At 41.2% G+C, this 22,638-nt stretch overlaps 1 protein-coding gene across 1 annotated transcript in view; it reads left to right on the top strand.

Moving 5' to 3' along the window:
- The window catches only part of LOC115045717 (plexin-A1-like), a 229,084-nt gene that overhangs the window by 158,134 nt on the left and 48,312 nt on the right, over positions 1–22,638 (top strand). The window contains exons 11-15 of the mRNA XM_029505519.1: positions 3,111–3,331; positions 13,441–13,592; positions 14,445–14,565; positions 15,262–15,398; positions 19,208–19,375. Coding sequence (XP_029361379.1) covers positions 3,111–3,331; positions 13,441–13,592; positions 14,445–14,565; positions 15,262–15,398; positions 19,208–19,375 — 799 coding nt within the window. The remainder of the gene's footprint in view (positions 1–3,110; positions 3,332–13,440; positions 13,593–14,444; positions 14,566–15,261; positions 15,399–19,207; positions 19,376–22,638) is intronic.

The raw sequence follows: 22,638 nt of genomic DNA, 5'->3' as shown, positions 1-22,638 counted from the left end.
GCAATGACGTTACTTGTCTGTCCATATAACATAATGTTGGTATTTAAAAGTCAGTCAGTCACATAGTAGGTAATGCTCCGCAATCCATCCCCTTTCTGATGTATTTTCCACTAAATGGGGCCATCATTTTAAAAATTAACTTAATTATTGTATTGAAAACTTGAAACTAGAAACTGAGACTCATGAGGAAAATGTTTACTAGGCTATTGAATGAAGGTGAGGGATATATTCCCATAGACTTCAAGACAATTAACTTTTTTTACAAGTTGTGGAGTCATATCCTAGGGGTCATTAGGTAGAAGGAAAGTTTAAAGGTCTAAAGTTGTTTTAGTTCAACCAGGAAACAGGATAGAGATAATCCTCTATTGTAACACAACACTTATGCTTGTCTTGTCGCTCCCAACAGTCCCTTACAATCCCAAAATTTGCTGACAATATAATTCTGAAAATTAAGTGTTAGTGAAAACAATTAGCTGTGAGGATTTGCAAGGCACTCTTCCGTACCATGAAGTGGAATCAGAAATACTTTATCGATTTTATATATATATATATATATTTTGTGCACATGACTGGAGTCATACTTTGCATGTGTGGTGGATAGTGTGGAGGACAGCACGGTGGCATAGTGGTTAGCACTGTTGCTTAGTGCTTAGTGTTGAAGGTCTTCGTTAAAAAGAGATATTTAAAAACCTTTCTTACTCATACAATTCTCAAAAAGACCTTTTTCTTTTGATCCTCCCTTTTTCTTCCAAACCTTTATTAATCCCTTTTCAGCTCCACCCCTGTCTTTTTTTCTGAAGTGGAGCTGTGTTGCCCATCTGTGGCAGGGTTGCTTTTCACTGACCCAGTTTTACCCTGGTGTAACGTAGAGATTGTAATGTTAATTAAATCATTCATTTGGTTCAGATTAATTAGTCTCACACTACTATTAAGATAAATCATGGATAATCAGATTAGAGTAAGTGAAGGGCCAAGGAAGGCAGATTAATCCAAAAGATGCTGGCATTCAAGTCTGGCCGGCCGCCATGTGTCAGCCGAGGAGGTGAATGGAGGGTCTTGCATTGCTGTTTTTCTTATTTTCGTTCCTTCTGTATTTTTTCCCTTGGGCCATTTTAATGGGCATATCATGAAACAAATCTGCCTAAGAGTTTTGGCAAGAGAGAATCAGCAGATAATTATGGTAGAAATTAGGTGACAATAAACTATCAAAAGATCTTATCCACTGATACTTCCCTGCCTTGTTTGCATGTGACCTCCCCTCCTCCCCTTTGTTTTTCACTATTTCTATGCTTTAAGGATTTTCTTGGCCTCACAAGGCCTCAATATCTTTAAATTCAAAACAATTCTTGTTGTTGGATTTGTTAACAAGCACAGACAAAATTCATCCTCCCCCTTCGTCCCTGTTTTCTTTAATCTCCTAACTTCTCAGGTGTTTGAGGTTTTAATTACTTGTTTATCTTTTTATTTATTTATAACTTTTTTATTTTTAATTACTTTTTCCACTATGCAGAGTTGGGGGAATTCATTTATATGCAACAAATTATCAATTCCTTGTTGGTTTTTATAAGACATTACCCCTGTTAAATTAATATTTAGGAATATCCCTCAAGGTTCCTTGTTCATGTTTTTAAATTTTTTCTCCCTCTATGTATCTGTGGAAACAGTTCATTCATTGTTGCTGCCTTAGAGTGGTAATAATCACCTGCTCAAGGTTTTATGTTATTCCAGTGATTAACATACATTTACACTGCTCTTTTGCTCTCTGAAGCTCACAGAAACATAAATATCTGATTGCCTTTCCTTGCCACTGTAGCTTTTTATTGTTATTATCCTCAAATGAACACCTTAAAGAGATGAATGTTCATCAAAAAGAAATGCCCCACCCACATAAAAAATATATTAAGCTGCTATAGTTTATTAATTTAACTGGTCCAGCCTTTTTTCCTCAGACATTTAGTCCAAAAATAACTAAAAAATAAATACACTACACTCAGTGAAATTCATTTAAAATCATTTGACACACTTTCTGCTGTTGCTATGGGCTAGCCGAGGGACTCAGGCAAACACAGGGCACGGTAAGAAAAGGTTTTATTTAACAGTGAGGCAGTGATACGGACAGATAGGGATGAGTAGCTGAGGCCAAGGCTGAGCAGGGCAGGAGTGAGTAAGCAGCCAGTGTCCAGGGCAGAGCAGAGCAGAGCAGAGCAGAGCAGAGCAGGAGTGAGGCAGTGATATGGACAGGTAGGGATGAGAATCTAAGGCCCAGGCTGAGCAGGGCAGGAGGGAGTAAGCAGGGTGTTTGTAGGGAGTTGATTGTATGGGTTGCAGCTGGGGGAGGTTCTGCTCTGCACCTGTCTCCACTCCGCTAATTAGTCCTGCTCCCTACACACACACACACACACACACACAAACTCATAAGGAGAGTCCCAGGTAATTAGGGGTGTATCTGGCTGGACGGATGTAACAGCCAGATGCACCCCTTGTTACATTAGGAGATCCAGCAACATGCTAACATGAAGCTAGCCATTAGGCTTATAAATGAATATGGAATTGGTGAAACAATGAGCTTGGCAATATGGAGGAAAAGAAAAACATATCCATAAACTGAAAACCATAAACCTGTTTTGTTGGGTTTTGTTATGAAGCTAGATAAGATAAAACTGTGAGGTAAGAGACAGCAAAAAGCTACCTTGTTTAGTGTCTTTTTCATCAGCTTTAAGGATTTAATGCATTTTCTCAAAAGGGATTCTTTCCTGAAACATGATTAAGTATTAAATATTAAGGATCCTCTGGTTGACATCATCTGACTTCATCTGTAACATTGTCTCCATCTAAAATAAGTCATACTAAACCAGCTTGGCTAATTTTCTACAGGCTGACAGATTAGAATTCAAACCAATTACTCTTTAAATCAGCTAGTTAGTTAACATGCTAAGCCTATGACATTCATAAACGACAGTAACCACCTTTCACTTTGACAATTGCCATCCATCCCCTCAATCGGTGTGAGAATTTAACTCTGAATAATTTTTGGATTGCTACACCTTCAGGTGTATTATGTGTCAGTTTCCCTCTGTCTGTCTCTGTCCCTCTGTCCATCTCTCCCCCAGCTCACCTGTATAAGTGTAGAGCCCTGCGGGCCAGCTGTGGAATGTGCCTGAAGGCAGACCCCCGCTTTGAATGTGGTTGGTGCATCCAGGACAAAAAATGCTCTCTCAGGCAGGAGTGCACCAGTGGAGGAATTTCCCACCTCCCGTTGCAGCTGGCTGGAATAGGATGGATGCATGCCATCTCAGGAAACAGCCGCTGCACCCACCCCAAAATTGTAAAGGTAAGTGAGTGCATCCTGTTACGGCGGACTATGTGTAAGATTTGCAGATAATGTGTGTATTAAACAGTTAAGTATTTTCAGACATCACTGCATTTTTTCTGTGTGTAGAAAGTTACATTTGACAATTGTCATTCCATGGCTGAATGTGAAATACTCTTTTTGTTGTTGTATGTGCATATGAGAACTACAATGTGCTTTCACAGTCTATACATACTCACCTCAACTGCAATTTATTTTTTTTGCTGTTAATTGAATGGTATCCTGACACACAAAAAGAGAGTGCTGAACCTGGTTTCCTTCCTTTCACTCTCAACTGAGTGTTTTCAATATCTTAGAAAGGTTCAACTGACATGAGCTGACATGATGTAGGCAAGATCTTTCATGAGCCAGTGCTCAAAAACTGTGACTTTGGCTGATTCTGGAAACCTTGAACTCTTGCGCTGCGGTCAAACAAAACATAGCAACTGAAAGCTTGGCCACAAGGCATATTCATCATCACCTCAGCAAATATATAGACTTTAACTGAAAGTCAAGTGTTTTTATGTATCCCATCATAACTCTATCATAAGACAGTTATATTTTCAAAAAGCTAAAGAAAATATGGTGAAGGACAATCCATAATAATGTAACAATAATACGAGTAACAAAACCACAAGTCAAAGTGTAAATTACCTAAACAAGTCAAGGTGGTCAGTAAATTATGATGTTTCAGTCATAGATTCTGTTGGATTGAAATTATTTATTGATTTTACTAGTTATTGTATTTATTATATACTTGTTAGGCAGGTGCAAATATAAACTAGTATAAATACCACAAAACATTACAATTAGATGAGTAATATGTTTGTAAGACGAAAATAGAAAAAGCCTCCTTGTGACGAAAATCCAAAATCTCAGTCTAATGTACCAAACTTGCTGAAAATTGCTCCAACATTTGACAAGAGACAAACGTACTGCTCCCACCCCTGAAGCAGATAGTGTTTTTAAAAATCAAGATGATGTTTTGTAAAATCATACTTTCTGAATGCTGATTTTACTTTGAAGAAGAATAAAGCAAATCCTCTTCTGAACTTAACCTTCTTCTAGTTTTGGGTCGGCACCAACCCATTTTAGGTCATAAATGCATGTAAGTAGTACATAAATTTGCTTATTTAATCAAGACTTTTTGACTTTGTCAGGAACCTCTATTTAAACAAAATATAGTAAAAAAAAAATTAAGCATCACTAAATTATAAAATGCTCTGGTGAAAAGTATGACCTTTGTGGTGTCAAACTGGTCAGTTTTGATCCAGGTATATACGGTTATAAAACAATAGAAGTTAGGGGCTTCTCTCTTTGCCTTTTTGACAAAACAAAGACGGACATGTCCAGGCATGTAAGGCCAATTCAGAAGATTTACTGTAAGCCAAGTTCTGGATCATATCTTTGGTGACAGTGAGGCAGAGGACGCACAGCACCATAGTGATACAGATCAGCAGATTTCTGAGGAGGAAGACAATGAAAACTATCAACCGGAAGACACATCTGATCAGTCTGATCAGATGATGGTCAGCAATGCTGAAGCTGCTCCCGCTCCGCTCCCGCGAAAAAAAAAACTTGTTTTAATGTTCCTGAAACTGTGAGAATGAGAAACACGATGTGGTATGCATGCAGTCGTCGCGTCACACAAGCACTGCTTCTGTGACGAATCAAGTTTTTACCCCATAACCTCATAAAGTAGGGCAGATTTGAAACATTTGGGTGATCAAAAAGATATTTTAAGTTATAAGTTACATCAAGGCACTTTGCATATAGAGCAGGTCTGGGCCAAACTCTTTATAAAATTATTTAAAGAGACCCAACAAATCCCCCAATGAGCAAGCACTTGGTGACAGTGGCAAGGACAAACTTCCTTTAAGAGGCAGAGACCTCGGGCAGAACCAGGGTCGGAGAGGCAGCCATCTGCCTTGACCGGTCGGGTTGAGAGCGAGAGAGACACGCATACATAGTAATATTGGGGCATCGAAGTTGGGTAGAGTAGGAAGAGAATGAGAGCAGGAGGAGGGGATTTTCAACACAGGTGTAGGCAGGAACATATGATACTGTATGAAGTTCATAGAAATGTGGGAACAGCAGGCATTGCAGAAACATGGGGTACTGATTATTCAGCACCTGCAGGATGAGGACAGGGAGAGAGAAGAGATAAACTGGGAGAGACAGGGACTTTGGGGAGATATAGTTAGTGTTATGTCGGCCCATGCATGGGGGAGGGAGAGAGGGAGAGAAGTGCTCAGTGCTTCCCCCAGCAGTCTAGGCCTATAGCAGCATAGCTAAGGAGTAACTGAGCTTTGACTGTTTAACAGTTAGCTATGTCATACAGAAATGTTTTAAGCCTGGTCTTGAAAATCGTTAAAGAGTCCTTCCCGGGCTGATACTGGAAGTTGGTTCCATAGAAAAGGAGCCTGATAACTGAAAGATCTGCCTCTCCATTTACTCTTGGAGACTCTCGGAACCACAAGTAAACCTCCATCTAGAGAGCGGAGTGGCCTGCTAGGACAGTAAGGAACTATGAGCTCTCTGAGATATGATGGAGCTCTGCCATTGAGAGCTTTATATGTGAAAAGAAGGATTTTAAATTCTATTCTGAATTTTACAGGCAGCCAATGAAGAGCAGCTAACACAGGAGAGATGTGATCACTTTTCCTAGTTCCTGTTAATATTCCTGCAGCAGCATTCGGAATCAACTGAAGGCCTTTCAGAGATTTGTTTGGACATCCAGATAATAACGAGTTACAGTAGTCCAGCCTAGAATGCATGCGAATGCATGGATTAGATTTTCTGCATCCTCTTGAGACAGGATGTTTCTGATTTTCCTAATGTTTATCAGGTGGAAGAAAGCTGCCTTACTGACTTGTTTTATGTGAAGGACAAAGGACATGTCCTGGTCAAAAGTTACTTTGAGGTTTCTTCCAGTGGAGCTGGAAGCCAAAGTAATGCTGTCCAGACTGATTAGATGTTTAGATAGGGTTTCTCTGAGGTGCTTAGGGCCGATTAGAAAAACTTCAGTTTTGTCTGAATTTAGAAGTAAAAAGTTATGGCTCATCCAGACTTTTATGTCTTCAAGACATGTCTGCAGTTTGAGTACCTGACTAACTTAATTTGGCTTCATTGATAAATAGTGTCATCAGCGTAACAGTCGAAATTGATGCTGTGTTTCCTGATAATGTTGCCTAAAGGAAGCAGATATAGGGTGAAGAGGACCAAGAACCAAGCACTGTGGAACGCCATAGTTGGCTATAGTGCATGAGGAGGAGCTATTGTTCAAATGAACAAACTGATGTCAATCTGATAAATAGGATTTTAACCACCAATATCATTGGAGACATTAACCAGTGCTCTTTCTGTGCTATGATGACGTTTAAATTCTGATGTTAATTTGGCACGTGGGAAAGACCTAAACCTGGTTCAGATCAAGTCAAGAAGAAGAAAAGATTTTGCTAAATCATGTATAATGTCATGGAGTAGATTATTTATTTCACCTCTGGTCATTCAACCAAAACTTCTCACCAGCATTTCTCATGTTGTCTGACGTGCTGCTGTCACTTCCCTTTTGCAATGCAACTGCATGCCAGGCCATTGAAGGCTAAGTCAGTTTGTTCAGGGATTTGGTTTTGAACATTTTTTTTTTTTTTTTAAATAAACCAGGTTTATTAGTCTCTGTGGAAACAGTGTATGTGTATGGATGAGCTGAGGCCTCCATAATGGCATGGTCAGATCTATACAAAATCAAAAAATATGAATAATCAATAATTAATACTGTAATCTTACATTATAGTCTCTAAGCATCGAACAGCCTGATACTCCATGTCCCTGCAATGTTTAATGATAGTTAGGGATTATTTGTTTGTGTTCCCAAGAAAGTAAACAAACCCATAAAACAAACCAAAGCAGATTGAATTTCCTGTATTCCCTGTTTCTTTAAATGCCTCAGCAGCATTCCCAAACTATATTCAGACCACAAAAACTTCACTAGTTTTTAATGGCTACTTTCATGGCAGTTACCACTTAAACACAGCTAGATTACCATGTCGAACAAAGGAATAATCTGCCAACCACAAATTTCCTTACTTTTTGTGATAAATTTCCATATTTGTTGTGACAATGCTTCTTGGAAATAAATCTAATAAAGCCTGTTTATTTCCCTTTTAAATGGTGCCACATTTGTAAGGAACATGTATTTGTGGGATCAGCAGCAGAGCTGAGTATGTGGGTAGCGCCCATGAAAAATTTGCCAAATCTTCTCTGGCACGGCAGTTAGCTCCAGGGTTAGGTGGATGGTCCTTGTTGTCATTTGAGTCCTTGGTCAACTTGTTTGGTGGGACAATTATAACTTTTATATTTGCAGTTTTATCCTAAGACTCATTATTCTGTTGTATAAAATTACAATCTTTCCATACCTATTTTCAGCTTGTGCTGTAGTACTTTAGTCTCCCAAGTGAGGGGTGGATTTGCCCCTGGATGTAGTAGTGATGTGTCAAATCACTGACACATGAGTCCAAAGCACCAATTGCAGCATGTAACACATCACACGTTCAGACATGATGACTAGATTACAGTCAAAGTCTTTCTCTTTCTGTGTGTCTGCACTTGCATGATGCTGCCAAATGTATTGTCTTTTTTTCTGGCAATTTCTTACACTGACATCATCTCACACGACTCGGTCAGTAGGACAGTTAAGAATTATGTCTCATGTTGTATGGAGGCGTGCAAAAGAGCAGGACATCGGACAGATTATACATAATATGATGCTTGTCGTGGGATTAGGTTTGCGTATGCATGTCCGTGCTGTAATGTGTGTGCTTGTTTGTACCAGTCAGCGTCCATTAGTCACACTGCACCTGTGCCTGTTATGTACAATAATCTGGCTCAATAGATCACATTACAGGTCTGCAGCACCACTGTATGCTACAATGCCAAAATTTAGGAAACCAAGTCAAGCAGATGTAATAAGTTTCAAACTAGAAAATTTCTTGGCAAAAATTTTGAGAGTGACTCTAGGGGGCTGCTGCTGGGATGGGGATGTTGACTTGCCGCAATTCCAGAAACCTGTGTATCTGCCAGACTGGTGTGACCAAGGTGTTAGGAATTGACAAAGCCCTTTGGATAAGAGGCAAAACGTCTTTGACCAAACCTAAATCCTGAGTTCAGTTGCTTTCAATTCAATTGTTGGCCGGATATTACTATGGTGTCTTTTTATTTTAAACATCCATTTCACACATACACCCTGGGACACCATTGTAAAAACTGACAAGTGCTATCTATCTGTTGAGTGTGTGTGTGTGTGTGTGTGTCAACTGTGTTTCTGTTTATGTCTCTTCATGTGTTTCTGTGTGTAAATTTGTGCGCCTGTGTGCGTTTGTATATTTGCGTATGTGCAAATATACAAACTGTGTGAGTGCGTATGTATATTTTACCCTGTGTGCATGTCTGTGTGTGACTGTATATGTGTGTGATCAGCGTCTGCATATTTGTGTCTGTGTATGTGTCTGTATACATGTGTGAGTGCGTCTCTATATTTGGGTCTCTGTGCGTGTTCTGCAGTCCAACACAAATGTCATTAACAGTTGATCAGCTGCTCTCATATCAGAGGAGTCAGGGATGAGTCCATTGACTTATCAGAGTCGGAGAAGAAATCAGTTAAACTGATGGCCGTAGTCACTGTTCATGAGCTGTGTGTTTGTATATCTGTTTTTTGTGTCTGTATGTGTTTATGTGTGTGTGTGTGTGTGTGTGTGTGTGTGTGTGTGTGTGTGTGTGTGTGTGTGTGTGTGTGTGTGTGTGTATCGGGAGTTGAGTTAACCGAGGAATTTATTTTTAAGATTTGACGGACAAATCTAAAGGCCATCTGTCATTTTGACGGGTTGCAATCACTTCAGAACAATATCAAAACAGACATGAGAGGCAGTCTGTCCGAGGCAAAGGTACAAAATGTAATGACAATCGCCTCTGCAGCAACTTCACCTGACGCATTTGATTACGCAATAGCTGGCACCCTGTTTCACTCCATGCGCAGCAGAAGGAAGGTGTGAATGAGACTGAGTTCAGGCCACAGAGTTAAATTCAGCTGATTTCTTGTGAAGTTCGTTCATATTTTAATTGCAAGTATTTAATTTAGTAAAACTGCGTTGTGCATTTACTCATATGGCCACAGTTTGTGTTTTCAGTGGCCACCGGGGAAATGTGGTGTTGACATGATGAATGTTTTCTCTCATGCCGTTTTAAGTGCATCACTTAGTTTGTTCTAATTGAATTTGCATTAAAAACAAATAAATGAAAATTAAATGCTATTGACTATATCTTTACTAACATTAAAAAACAGAAATTAAAATGACAGATAAAAATATTTTCCAAGATTTTTTTTTTTTTACCTTATTGTCAAAATGACGGACAATGAGAAATTCTAGCGCATGTATTTGTATGTCTGTATATGTGTTTCTGTATGTATGTATGTGCTTATGTATTGGGCTGTCTGTCTGTATGTATGTTTCTCTTCGTATTAGTCTGGCTGTGTTTTTGTGGGCCTGTCTGTCTATATGTGTGCCTGTGTATGTCTGCATATGCGTGTCTGAATGTATGTGTATGCATCTGTATATCAGTCTCTGTGTGTGTCTGTATCTCAGTCTCATTGTGTGTCTGTATATCAGTCTCTGTGTGTGTCTATATCTCAGTCTCTGTGTGTGTCCTGCAGTCTAGTCAGAGGTAACAGTTGATCAGCTGCTCTCATATCAGAGCAGTCTGATGACATCATTGACTGAGGCTGAGCGCCACAAGTGTCTGAAGCTATGTGTGTATTTTGGTGTTTCTAGGATGTAAAATGTGGACACGGGAGCGATTTAAAAATTTATGAAAATGTGAAATCCTCTCCTTCCCGCCAGAGAAAAATACATGCGGATTAATAGGAGAGAGGAGGGGTGAGCATGTCCTTCAGAGGGGCACAGTTCAAATTTGGTTTGTCTGACTGTTAAAGTAAAGACATTTTTCAAGAGAGGACAAGAATCTCTACTACTTTGGAGAAAATGAGGTGCGTACCTTAAACTATGTGCCCGTGAGGGCGATTTAAATATAAATTTTTAGAGAATCTTCAGCTCACTGACGCACTCTAACTTAAGTGTCCTCCACTCTAAGCCACCATCACTCCGTGCAATACACACACGAGAAACTAAAGTTTTCAGCAGAAATGAGGTGAAACAAGCATCACACTTGAACAATTGCTGTTCGAAGTATAACAGATATCAGAAAACATGATTTGGTAGAGAAAATATTTTCCTCTGTTTTAACCCTCGTATTATCCTCAAATATTACTAACACATTTTACCCTTGGGGTCAAATTGACCCCAGGTATATTTGCCTCCAGAAAATGATTTACAGAAAATTGTTGACCAAGTTTTTGTGTCAGGCACTTTGTTTATTTGTTGAATACATAAATAACCCCTTGATAATGAAACCTATCAGTGAGTTTACCTGCCCTCTAGCGCCATCATCAGGCAAAACTTTTAAATTAAAATTAATTTATCTTGAAAACTTTTCATACAAATCTTCTCAAATTTACTGACAACATTAATGACCACAAGGTTGTCCACCCCTCCCTTTGTCTCATTGTAGTCCAGCACCATTTGTGGTTTTTTGTCTTCTCTGCTGCTCAGGGCATCATCTTTGTGCATGGTGCTAAGCAGCAGGACATTTTTCCCTTTCTTGGGGCAATAGGAGACCACAGTTGCTTTATCAGTGAAGGCAAACACTGAAGATGTTACCTTCCTGTTCTTGACAGCAAGAAGTTCAGAGGGAAGCTCTGGTTTATTTTTTCTCACTGTCCCCAACATCGTTACCTTCCTTTTCAGCAGTTCCTCACCCAGTGCATAAGATGTGAAAAAATGATCACATGTAATATTATGCCCATGCAGTCCTTCAGCCATATCAAGCACAACCCTTGTGCCCTGATTTTTTTCCGGTGCTTCGCCAGGAGATTTGCCTGTGTAAACCTGCATATTCCATGCAAAGCTGGACTGTGCATCACATGCTGCCCATATTTTGATGCCATATTTGGCAGGTTTGCTTGGCATATATTGTCGGAATGGACAGCGCCCACGAAACGCAACCAAGCACTCATCGACAGTCACGTGGGGGCCTGGATTGTAAAGCAGGGGTAAACGCTGCACCCACTTGTCCCACACATCCCTTATTGCCGCAAGTTTGTCACGTTCGCGTCGGCCGTGCCTTGTTTGTTTGTCATCAAAGCGTATGACATGGGACAAAACTTGGAATGTCTTCAGAGACATGGTGGCTGGAAATATTGCCCTTCCAGTCTCAGCATTCCAAAGGCTTGCTGTTGCTTCACCTTTTGATTTATAAACTCCCCCCAAAATGAGCAAGCCAATGTAGGCTTCCAAGTCGACTACATCCAAGTCTTTCCAACTGTCCCCATACACACGCTTCCCCTCTAAATTTGTCATCCCAAGTACAATATTCTCAATCGATGGTGTTATGAAGAGCTCTAATGATGACTTGATGTCTTCAACATGGCTGATTGCATATCTGGTGGGGCCTGGAACCATTTTGATAATATTAGTAGCGCTAAGTCTACCTTGCTGTCTAAGTGGGGAAAGGGACCATATTATCTTTCCATTTTTGGAAAGGATCGTGTCTGCTGGTGGTTGAGAAGCAACAGGAGGGTCAACACTCTCATTCTCATCAGATGAGAATGCCTCAAAATCAGGGTCCTCCTCAACATAATCCTCTGTCTCAGAAACATTCTCCTCTATGTCACTTTCACTGTCAAAGAGCTGTTCCAAAACGTCATTGACAGTAAACCTTTTCCCAGAAGACATTTTCAAATGAGAGAGCGTGCAGATTGCAGTGTACACAGAGCACAAAGAAGAATGATGTGGATAGAGGGCTGCAATGCAAGCTTTTATATGTTTGCTCCTCCCTTATTTTGCATGAACTACCAATGTCCTTGCAGGAATACCCCGCCCTCCACAGAGCGGGAAAGTTCCCCCCCCCCCCCCCCCTCCACAGAGCGGGAAAGTCTCCCCCCCCCAGAGCAGGAAAGTTTCCCCCCATTATGTATCAACTCAAAAGTATCAACTCTGCACCTGCAGGTGTGGGGATGTTAGGTCACACACACAGACAAGTTTTACACAGCTAAAACAGCTTGGGGTCAAATTGACCCCAGAGGAACACCGATGCGTGGAATATGCGTTCAGCACATTGAAAAAATATTATCATGATAATTTTACGCTTAATCAGTTGTCCCCATCAAATTAGGAAAAGTCATGAAATATGGAGCAAAAAAAAAAAAGCCAACTATTGTTTTTTGAATGATAAACATTGATTGGGGTCAAATTGACCCCAAGGATAATAGGAGGGTTAAGTCCTTGGACTGTGTAGCTGTAAGTATGCCAAAGTATCAGACGTTACGATCAGCTGAGGTTTTTTTTGGGATTTTTGCCATCTGTCATTAGAAATGAATGGAGTTTTTTGGCTGTGTTTTCGCCGTTTATGGTGCCAAAGTATTGTATTCTACCCAGAAAAACGATAGCACACCGATCCTAAACAGGCCCCAGATGATGGGGTTTGGTCTGTGGGGGTGAATCCAAAGCCCTCAGACGAGTTTGCTATTAAAATTCTTACAGAAGAGGAATGATAACGTTAATATTAAAAAAGAAGAATAATAAACACGCAGGATAACAATAGTGACTTTATGTGGAGCCCAAGTCACTAATAAACCCCGTTGGATGATGCGGCTTTGGTTGTGTGGCAGCATAACTTGTTTTTTCACACTCGTTATCTCATTTTCAGTATGTTTCTAAATCAAGAGGGTGATTTTTCTTCACTTAAATTTTAATTATCTTATATGGCCTTTTGGCAGGCTCTTTGAATATGTGTGGAGGGTGGTGTCTGTGTGTGTCAATTTGTGTGCTACACATGTAGAATGTGTGCGTTTAATACTATGTTAACATGGGACACGTTAACACAATGACCAAAGTGGTAGAAAAATTAAGATGTTGAATCCTTTACCTTTTCTCTATTCTTTATTGTTAAACTTTTACTCTGTCCTCTTGCTGTCTCAGTTGTTCCCAGAAACGGGGCCTCGCCAAGGAGGGACCAGGGTGACCATCCTCGGGGAGAACCTTGGTCTGCAGTTCAGAGATATCCAGATGGGTGTAAGGTTGGGCAAGGTGCCCTGTGTGCCTATTGAGGAGGAGTATGTGAGTGCAGAAAGGTAAGTGGAAAGTGGATGCAAGTACATGCACGGACTGTAAATGGAATAGAGGCTCACAAAGTGCAGCAACTCACACACAGACAGGGGTTGTTGCTCTATAGATATAAGGACAGACCCACAAGCATTCCATCCAATTCTGAAAACACAACACAAGTCAGCTCCTGCATAGGAGTGGCATTATTCAGCAGCTGAATAGATAGTTACATCAAAATAGTGATGGGTTGTGTGTCAGTCCTAATTCTAGTCGTTTCCCTCCATTACTCCCTACGTATTGTCTTTCCTTTATTTTTCTCATCCTTCTTTCCTGACATTTACTCATCTCCTCCTACCTGGTCCTACCTGGCTGGGGAATTGAATTGAGTTCACACAGATTGCACAATCTCTCCGTTGTGCAGTTAGTTGGGAAATGATGCATGTTGAGATAGAGGGCATCCCTATTCAAATATTAGACACACATTGGCTAATTTACACATTATTCCTGGCAAATGTGTTGTATTTTTCATATTGTCCTCCTCTTTCTTCACCGCATTCCTTTATTTCCTTTGTTCTGTCTTTCACCATATCCAAGACACAAATTCAAGTCCAGTGTATCACGTCTTTTGGCCTTTATATGATCATGTGACTGACCTTTCACTCAGTATAGGAAGAGCAGGTGAAAAGACATCACATGTGCATCATTGGGGACACAAATGGATGGATGTTGATCTTTTGCTTGTTTTTGGATCTTTTAGAAAGGGATCTAGTGTGCAAAACTGCAAACAAAATTACAAAAGCAAGGAAATCAAAGGACTAAAGAATAACTACAATACGTCTTTTTTAACCATTACTTCATCCCCATCTTTCCATCTACAGAATAGTTTGTCTTCTGAACGATGCTACAGGCTACAGGGTCCAAGAGGCTCAGGTGGAGGTGTGTGTGAGGGACTGTGTCAGTGACTATAGAGCCCTGTCACCAAGGCCATTCACCTTTGTGGTAAGGACCAAACAACAATACCTCTTTTGTTTGATTGGTTGTTCTATCATGTTTTTATTTCCACTCTCAGAAGGATCATTGTGCCATTAACCCAAATGAATAGGTTCTTGTTGATAACCAATATTTTTGTTTACAACTTAAACTTAATTTTTTAATTCATGTTCTTGGTGCCTTAATGACTCAGTAATTATCATATATATTTGTGAGTGTATGAACTAATTTTCATGTCAGCTCATTTATGCTGATCCATCCATCTTCTTCTGCTTATGCGGGGTCGGGTCACGGGGAGCCCCAGACTTCCCTTTCCCTGGCCGCACCAACCAGCTCTTACTGGGTAATCCCAGGCATTCCCAGGCCAGAGTGGAGATATATGGTTCTCGGTCTGTCCCAGGGCCTCCTCCCAGCTGGACGTGCCTGGAACACTTCCCAAGGGAGGTTCCCAGGTGGCCTCCTCACCAGACGCCCAAACGACCTCAACTGGCTCCTATCGAAGCAAAGGAACAGCAGCTCTACTCTGAGCTCCTCTCAGACGACCGAGTTCCTCACCCTATCCCTAAGGAAGAAGCCAGCCACCCTTCTGAGGGAGCTCATTTCGGTCGCTTGTACATGTGATCTTATTCTTTCGGTCATGAGGGCACAACATTATCCATCTTGGACTATTAAGATACACTTGTGTTTGTTTTCTCTTTTGTCCAGACCCCATATTTCACTCGTATCCAGCCGTCTCAGGGGCCCATTTCAGGTGGTACCCGGGTCACTATAGAGGGCAGCAACCTCAACGCAGGGAGTTATTTGTCTGTCAGTATCGGAACGCAGCCTTGCCACTTCAAAAAGTGAGAATTAATTTTTGTTCTTTGTAAAGATCTGTTTATGTGTAAAAACAGTGAGTTTGTTGTGAGGATCATGAATGATTTTGTTTCAGTGTTTCAATGTCTGTCTGCACTCATGGTAGCTTTCCTTAATCTAGCACATGTAAAAACTCCAAACTATCACCACAGTTGCTTATCACATGCTTGGATTAGCTTCTCACAGCTAATCAACTGTATGCTAGCTTTGACGTCAAGTGTCATTTGTGTGCTGCTGCCTTTACAATAATCCAGCATCAACGTGACTGTTCACTCACCTCAGTTCGACCTTCATCTATCGCTCCCTCGCTGTGTAAATATTTTTGTGGCACTATGTGAGGGTTGGTGGGGCGCTTTGTGAATGGGGTTGCTATGTGTAACTGGATGAGGCCCTGGCTAAAGTTAGTGTAAAATTAAAAACCAACAAGACACTCTGGGAATTTCACCCCAAGAATGCACTTAAGTCTCAAGATAAGAAGTACTCTGCTAAAAAAAATCAGGAGGTACCCATACATATGCACACAGATAAACAAATAACAATGGTAGTGCCCAAGTCAAAACTGAAGGGAGAGATGTAGTGGTACAAAAGAAGAATGGCAAAATACTAAAATACTCCAAATTGGTCAGATAAAAACCTGTCTTGCTCAAAAAGTAAATGTACACTGTTGAAACACTAGGAAGTGGTGGCAAAGTGTTGTACTCCAAACACTGCAAAATACAAAATATCAAACTAGCACACCAGGCTCACATGAAAGACACTATAGATGGTGGCAGTCCCTGCTACAATGACAATGGTATTTTACAGTCACAGAGAGTGACTTCAACCCAAAGGTATGAAGCACCCCTTCATGGTGTGCTACTACCTGTATTTATGTCGCACAAGTGATGAGATGCTATAGCTCTAATTACTAACTCGCTGCACTCAACAGGAATTTCAGAATGGGTCTAACCTGCTGGTTATACTCTAGCCCCCCATTTTCTATCGGTGACTGACCGATAAACTATTACACTTATAAATCCCATGGTCTAAGAAATGCTGGAGCCCTGCTGTTGGAGACTGTTACTTGAAATACTGTAGCCCACTCCCCTGATGCGATTCCAAGAGATGGTGGATGTTAGGGTGCTGTCATCCTGGTGATTCTTTTTAAGGAGGCAACACTGCTACTCGAGGCACATGCTGCTGGGGATGAGGAAACAGGAGCAGTCCTCTCTGCCAATGGGAGACTTACTGGCTCTGTAGCGGGAGGCTTGGTTGAGCTATGGGGCTTTGGTTGTGCCTAGGGGCAGTCATGACCACCAACAGTTCAGAGTTGTCACTGTCCTCTCCTGAGTCATCCTCACTGATGCCAGCACTTGGGAAGTCCAGAGGTTTATGCTGTTGGCATAGAGGAGAAGGGAATGGTAATTTGCCCCTTGGCGCAGTCGAACACCACCTGCAGCCACCATTTGTGTTCCTCCATCCAGTCGCACACAATAATCGCTGATGGAGCCGTTGGGTTCCTGGTTCAGGCTTCTTTCCCCTGTTCAGTATGTAGATGGCCTGTCACCCCATACCAATTTGATTCGGTCTTGCAGCCAGCAGGTGACCTATGAGCACTCTAATCTGGGGTTTGGTGGCGAGGCTACATTGCTCGCATTCTCACACCACTCGTGGATGTCCTTATTCATCCCTGGCAACTAGCACTTCTGCCTCACAAGCTCAGTGGCCCACTCAATGCCTTGATGGCCATAGTGCTAATGGAGCTGGTTCAAAACCTCCTCTTTGAGGCTCTCAGGCAACAGAAGCTAAGAGGTTTCTTTTCCTCTATTTGGATAAAACAACCAACGATACAAAAGGCCATTGCTCTGGACCATCCAACCCCACTGTTGCACCACTCCTCACTTGGGGGCTCAGTCTGGTTTGGCATCATCTGATCCTGCCATAAGTGAGGCAAGGTGTCTAATGCCAGATCAGCCTGCTACAGTGCCTGCAGATCAGCAGAGTTGCGAGAAGGCAACACTGTCATAGCAGATTATACAGCAGGTTCAATCTTACATCCTCTAATGGCATGCTGTAGGACCACAGGTATGGCAGTGTCTGACAGGGTTTGGTCCATCATCTGGGAGGTTGTGGCTATTGGTTGCCTTGACAGATTGTCTGCATTCTCTGAATTTCTCAGTCATGCTGATAGTCCTCACACATGGCTGCCATATTTCTTCCTTACCATGACAATGGGGGAGGCATAGGGGTCACTACTCTCTCTAATAACCTGGCCCTCCAGCAGCTGGTGCATGTGGGCTTTAACTGCATCATAGTCTGAAGGGGACATGTGTTGATAAGTAGAGGAATGCTACTTAAAAGAGGTTAGTACAGCCAAAGTCACCCTCAAAAGCAGAAAACACAGACTCATGTTTTGACATCCGTGTTACGGGCTCTCTCCTTTTATCCCCTTGCTCAATCTAACGCTCCCTTCCTTCATGCACACTAGAACGTGCAATAGTACTTAAACATATACATATACAGATAAAAAGACACACACACACACACACACAAAACATATGATGCTCTTGTGAAGTCATGGCCCAGAAACACAGCCACTACTCAACTGTGCTAAATGCATATTGGACAACGTAGCTACTGGGGATTGCACACAAGACTGCAGTGGAAAATATTACTCTGCCTCTGGGACAAGCAAGCAGGGACACGTAGATATAGACACACAAACACTTTGCGCTCAAAGTGTTTGTGGCTGGTGGCACTAATCCTTTTTAGAGCTTCGATCTTAATTAAACATGAAGTCAGTTTCCTCATTTTCACTCGACGTTGTCCTAATCCTCCCTGCAGTAAACCCACCACATTTCTTCTGATAGCTAAAAGAACAACAAGCTGTGGATAGGGTGGGTACACAACCCAGGCTATATTTGAAGATATTTGAAGCTGACAATTCACCACAATATATAAAAAAGAATGATTTTAAAATTAACATCATTCTATGACTTTGCTTACTGTGACCTTGATTCGGCTATGTTTGTCAAAAAACGTCCTACTGATTTTACATATTTAGGTCTGAACTCAATGGAGGGAGCAACAACAAATCACCCTGGATCTACATCAGATGTAAATCTAGGGCCTGAGGATCAATATTCAGATGCTGTGTCAAATATAAATCATATGTTTATATCACAGGTGTAAACAATGCCAATGAGAGTGCAGCGCTCACGCATTGTTGCTAATGTCTTCGACTGCTTCCATCCAAAGCTCTGACAGCATCGGGCAGGAGACTGGTTTAAGGGACTTAACTGTCTTAAATTCCTGAAGTCCACTTATTATAAAAGGACATGTTTAATCAAATTAGCAGCATTCCAGTTTAAGGGAAGAGATGAATTGGCTTCTCAGGCTAGACATTGGTAATTAAAAGCACAATGACTGTTCCATTAAGTGTCACCTCCTCAGCTTGGACCCTATTATTTGAGGTTATGTTTTGGCCGAAGAATGCAATAATTAACTATTTTAATATTAACAGTTTTTATTTGAGATATCAAATTCAGCTTCTTAATTGAACCTGTTCCCATTATGATCTCATATGTTTCTCTTGACTTGAAATTCCTGCGAGAAGCATAACCTTTATTGAATCTTGACTTCAAATCTCACTTCAAATTTTACTGTATAGATTTCAACTTTACTCTGCTGCATTTAACTTTGATTAAATTTAGCACTTGTCTGAGTAAACAGTGATTTTTGTCCACCTACTTTAATCAGTGAAATGTTTATTAGTCACCCTCCTACAACTTTTCCCTCTTTTTCTCTGTTCATCCAGGAGGAACACCCGTGGAATAGTGTGTGTCACCCCAGCAGGATTGGCCCCAGGCAGTTTATCAGTCTGGGTGGACATTGATGATGCTGAGCTGAGAAATGCTGAAGTCAAGTTTAACTACACTGAAGACCCCACAGTCCTGAGGATTGAACCTAACTGGAGCATTGCTAGGTAATTGCTGCTCATTTTTCTCTCTAATTTTCTGCCTTATCTGTCAGTGTCATGGGGGTTGCTGAGCCAATCCTGGCCAACGTTACAGGTAAGGTCAGTGTACACCCTGAGAATCGAAGCCATGACCTTCTTGCGGTGAGGCAACAGTACTAACTGTTATGCCAACAAACTCATTGGAAACATTTCAAGTATTTTGTCTGTGTATGTTCAAAGTGAAATTGTAGTAGCAAAGACATGGCTTAAGGACAAACTCACTCTACCGAGTAGGTTGACAGATAATATTTGATCAGTTATAGCAAAATATGGTTGTTGTTCCTAGAAATTAATTTGTGGTGGAGAGTTCCTGTGGGGATTCAATAAAGGCACCAAATATATTGAGTTTTGGTCAAAACCGCATGTGGAGGAGAAGGGGGAGCTTAGGAATGACCTGCTCTGTACTCTGTCTTGACTGGGTGGCACAATCTGTTAATCACACAGAAGTCCTGCAAACTGATCAAGCCCCTGCTTTCCGGTTTATTCTTCTCAAAATGGGGCCATCATTTGTAAAATACACATCATGTTGTATTGAAGACTTAAAACTAGACTATAAACTCATGAGGAAGACATGTACTGAGCTAGTAAATCAAAGGAGAAAGAGGGATATTTTCCCATAGATGACAATATTTAACCTCTTTTTACAACCAGTGGAGTCGCCCCCTGATGGTTAGTACATATTTTACAGCCATGTCATGGCTTGCTGTTTGAAGAAGTGAGGGTTGAGACATTAACTTTTACTGGAACAGGATGGAGCAGCATCCCCGGTACAAATGTAAGGAAGCAGTTTTGAGGTGGTTTAAATTACAGACTTCTGACCACAGGTTTAGATTGTGATGAACTGACACTCTGTGTATGGACATATTTCATCTGGCTCAAGCAAATCCTTTTTTTGTCAAGGAAACGACCACCAACAGCAGCAGCAGCACCATAACAGGGGGGCCAAAAATGAGGAATGTGAGGTTGTCAGATTATATAGCCCATTAAGTATTAGAATGGAATTGATGGCTAAATCAATCAGCCATCAGCTCATGCATATCAACTGATAATATCTGAGACTTGAGTTATCCTTTCTACTAAACCTACACTTGGTTTCTTACTTAGCTTCCCATCCCCTGTCCTGTGTGTGAATGTATACCGAGCTAAATAAATTAACAGCCTCTTCTAGTCAGCATCTAACTTGACTTCAGCATCACTGGGTACGACCACACACAAGCAAAGGTTTCTCATTAAAGTAAATTTATTGGCAGCGGAGGGCACAAGCTCACACATTTCACTCTTTACGACAGATGCTTGGATTGGCACTGCAATACTCAGCTTTTCTCTGCGGAACATTGCATGATTTTTAATATATATCAGACTAATCATTGATTTTAATCCTGCCTATGGCACATATGTGGTTGATTTTTCACCCACAACCAGTTTTTATATATCAATGTTTATTACCTCCCAGGTCTGAATTTTACTGCAAAGCTTTGCTTTCTAGATTACAGGATTCAAACATTGCTCACTTGCCTGAACAAATTCAATCTGACAGTGACTATTCACTGTATATTATGTACATTCTCTGTTTTTCCTCATTACCTACCTTCCTTATTTACCTCAACAGTTTCATACAAGGCTCTCTGCAGTCCTGTTTCCATTCATTTTAACTCCTTTCCTCTTGCTCCTTACGAATGTGTGTTACGTAATATGTGTTGCCTCCTTTTCTGCATGACTCATCAGTAGACGGTAGCAGATAGATGGAGAGCTTGTTAGAGAAGGATGGTGATGAATGTTGCCCTGTTCTCTTTGCTCAGTAGGTCTGGCCAAGAGGCAGCAAGGCCCAATCACTGCTTAGCACACCTACTGTGAGGGTACATGTATGTGCCTGTGTCCCTCAAAAGGAGGGCTCACCAACCTCAGAAAACTCACAAAGGACTGATGATCCCACATACATAAGACATGCATGAATACACACACGCACCCCACTGATTCCCAGAGTCCTTTATGTTTCGCCCCAGATCCCTCCTCTATCTGGCTGAGAAAACCACTAAACAACACACCCCTCACTAACAAGAACAACACTGTCATGTACAAATGGTGTGTGTTGTTTCAAGCTAGAGCAGGACTCAGCATTGTGTGGCCTGTGGCCCGGATCCTGCCCACATGACCGCTTCTTCTGGTCCATGAGTTGAAGGAAAAACAATACCTTTTACTTATGACACTAAAGATTTGCCTCATAAGGCAAATCTTTAGCCTTGAACAATTGTGCGGGTCAGATCTGGTGCACAGGCCAGACAATGCCCTCGTCTGCTTGTCAGGCTGGGACTCACACAGGACTCAGGAGCAGAGGTTTTGTCAGTCACAGACTTTATTCTCGGTAGCAATGACCTCAGAACCGAGTGAATAAAGGAAACCAGGCTATGAAACCTTAACTGTAGCGGGGAGTCACGAGGGAAAAAGGGGAACAACACAAAACTCTCCGTAGGGAGGAAAACCTGACTAAACAAAAGAAAACTCACTCGCGCTATTAAGCGGAGGATCAAGGTAACTCTAAAAAAATGTATAAAAACTCAAAATCACTCTCAAGGAGGAAAAACACAAAAGCTATGAACATCAATCTAAATAACAGATTGTACAAACAAAAAAAAATTGCTCATATAGAGGAAAAACAAAAGGCTATTGTTGGAAATGAGCTAACTCAGATATAGAAGTTTACAAACAAAAATTCACTCCGTAGAGGATCAAAGGCTTACGCAAGGAGACGAGGACTGTGGCTTGGACGTACGCTGGTGTGAGACATGAAATGACGACACACTGGCACAAGACAAGGGAAAGACAGGCTATTTGAACTGTGGGGGAAAATGGGGAACAGGTGGAGACAATCGGTAATCAGGAGGACACACTGGAGACATGAGGAAGGGCAAGTGTTCTGAAACGAGAGGAGAGTTAGGCATTTCAAAATAAAACAGGAAATGACGAGACACAGTGAGCCCAGACAAGACAACCTCACCACGGTGTGACACTGCTCTAAAGATACAAATAAAATAATCTAAATCTGATTTTATCTTGAAATGCTTGTGTGGTGCGAGTGTGTTAAAAAGGCCAATCTACTTCATTAAAGTTATTATTTCTGGTTAGCAGTTCTATATTTGTCAATCCAGCTGTCAGTTGGACCTTAAGTAATCCTGCCGATGAAATTACCTGTGGGAAAACTCTTACAGAGTTAGGCAAACAGAGTCAGTGGT

The sequence above is a fragment of the Echeneis naucrates genome, chromosome 7 (assembly GCF_900963305.1).
Source record: "Echeneis naucrates chromosome 7, fEcheNa1.1, whole genome shotgun sequence".
Taxonomy (NCBI): Eukaryota; Metazoa; Chordata; class Actinopteri; order Carangiformes; family Echeneidae; genus Echeneis; species Echeneis naucrates.
The sequence above is the reverse complement of the archived record's forward strand: the minus strand, read 5'-3'. Positions and strand labels throughout refer to the sequence as shown.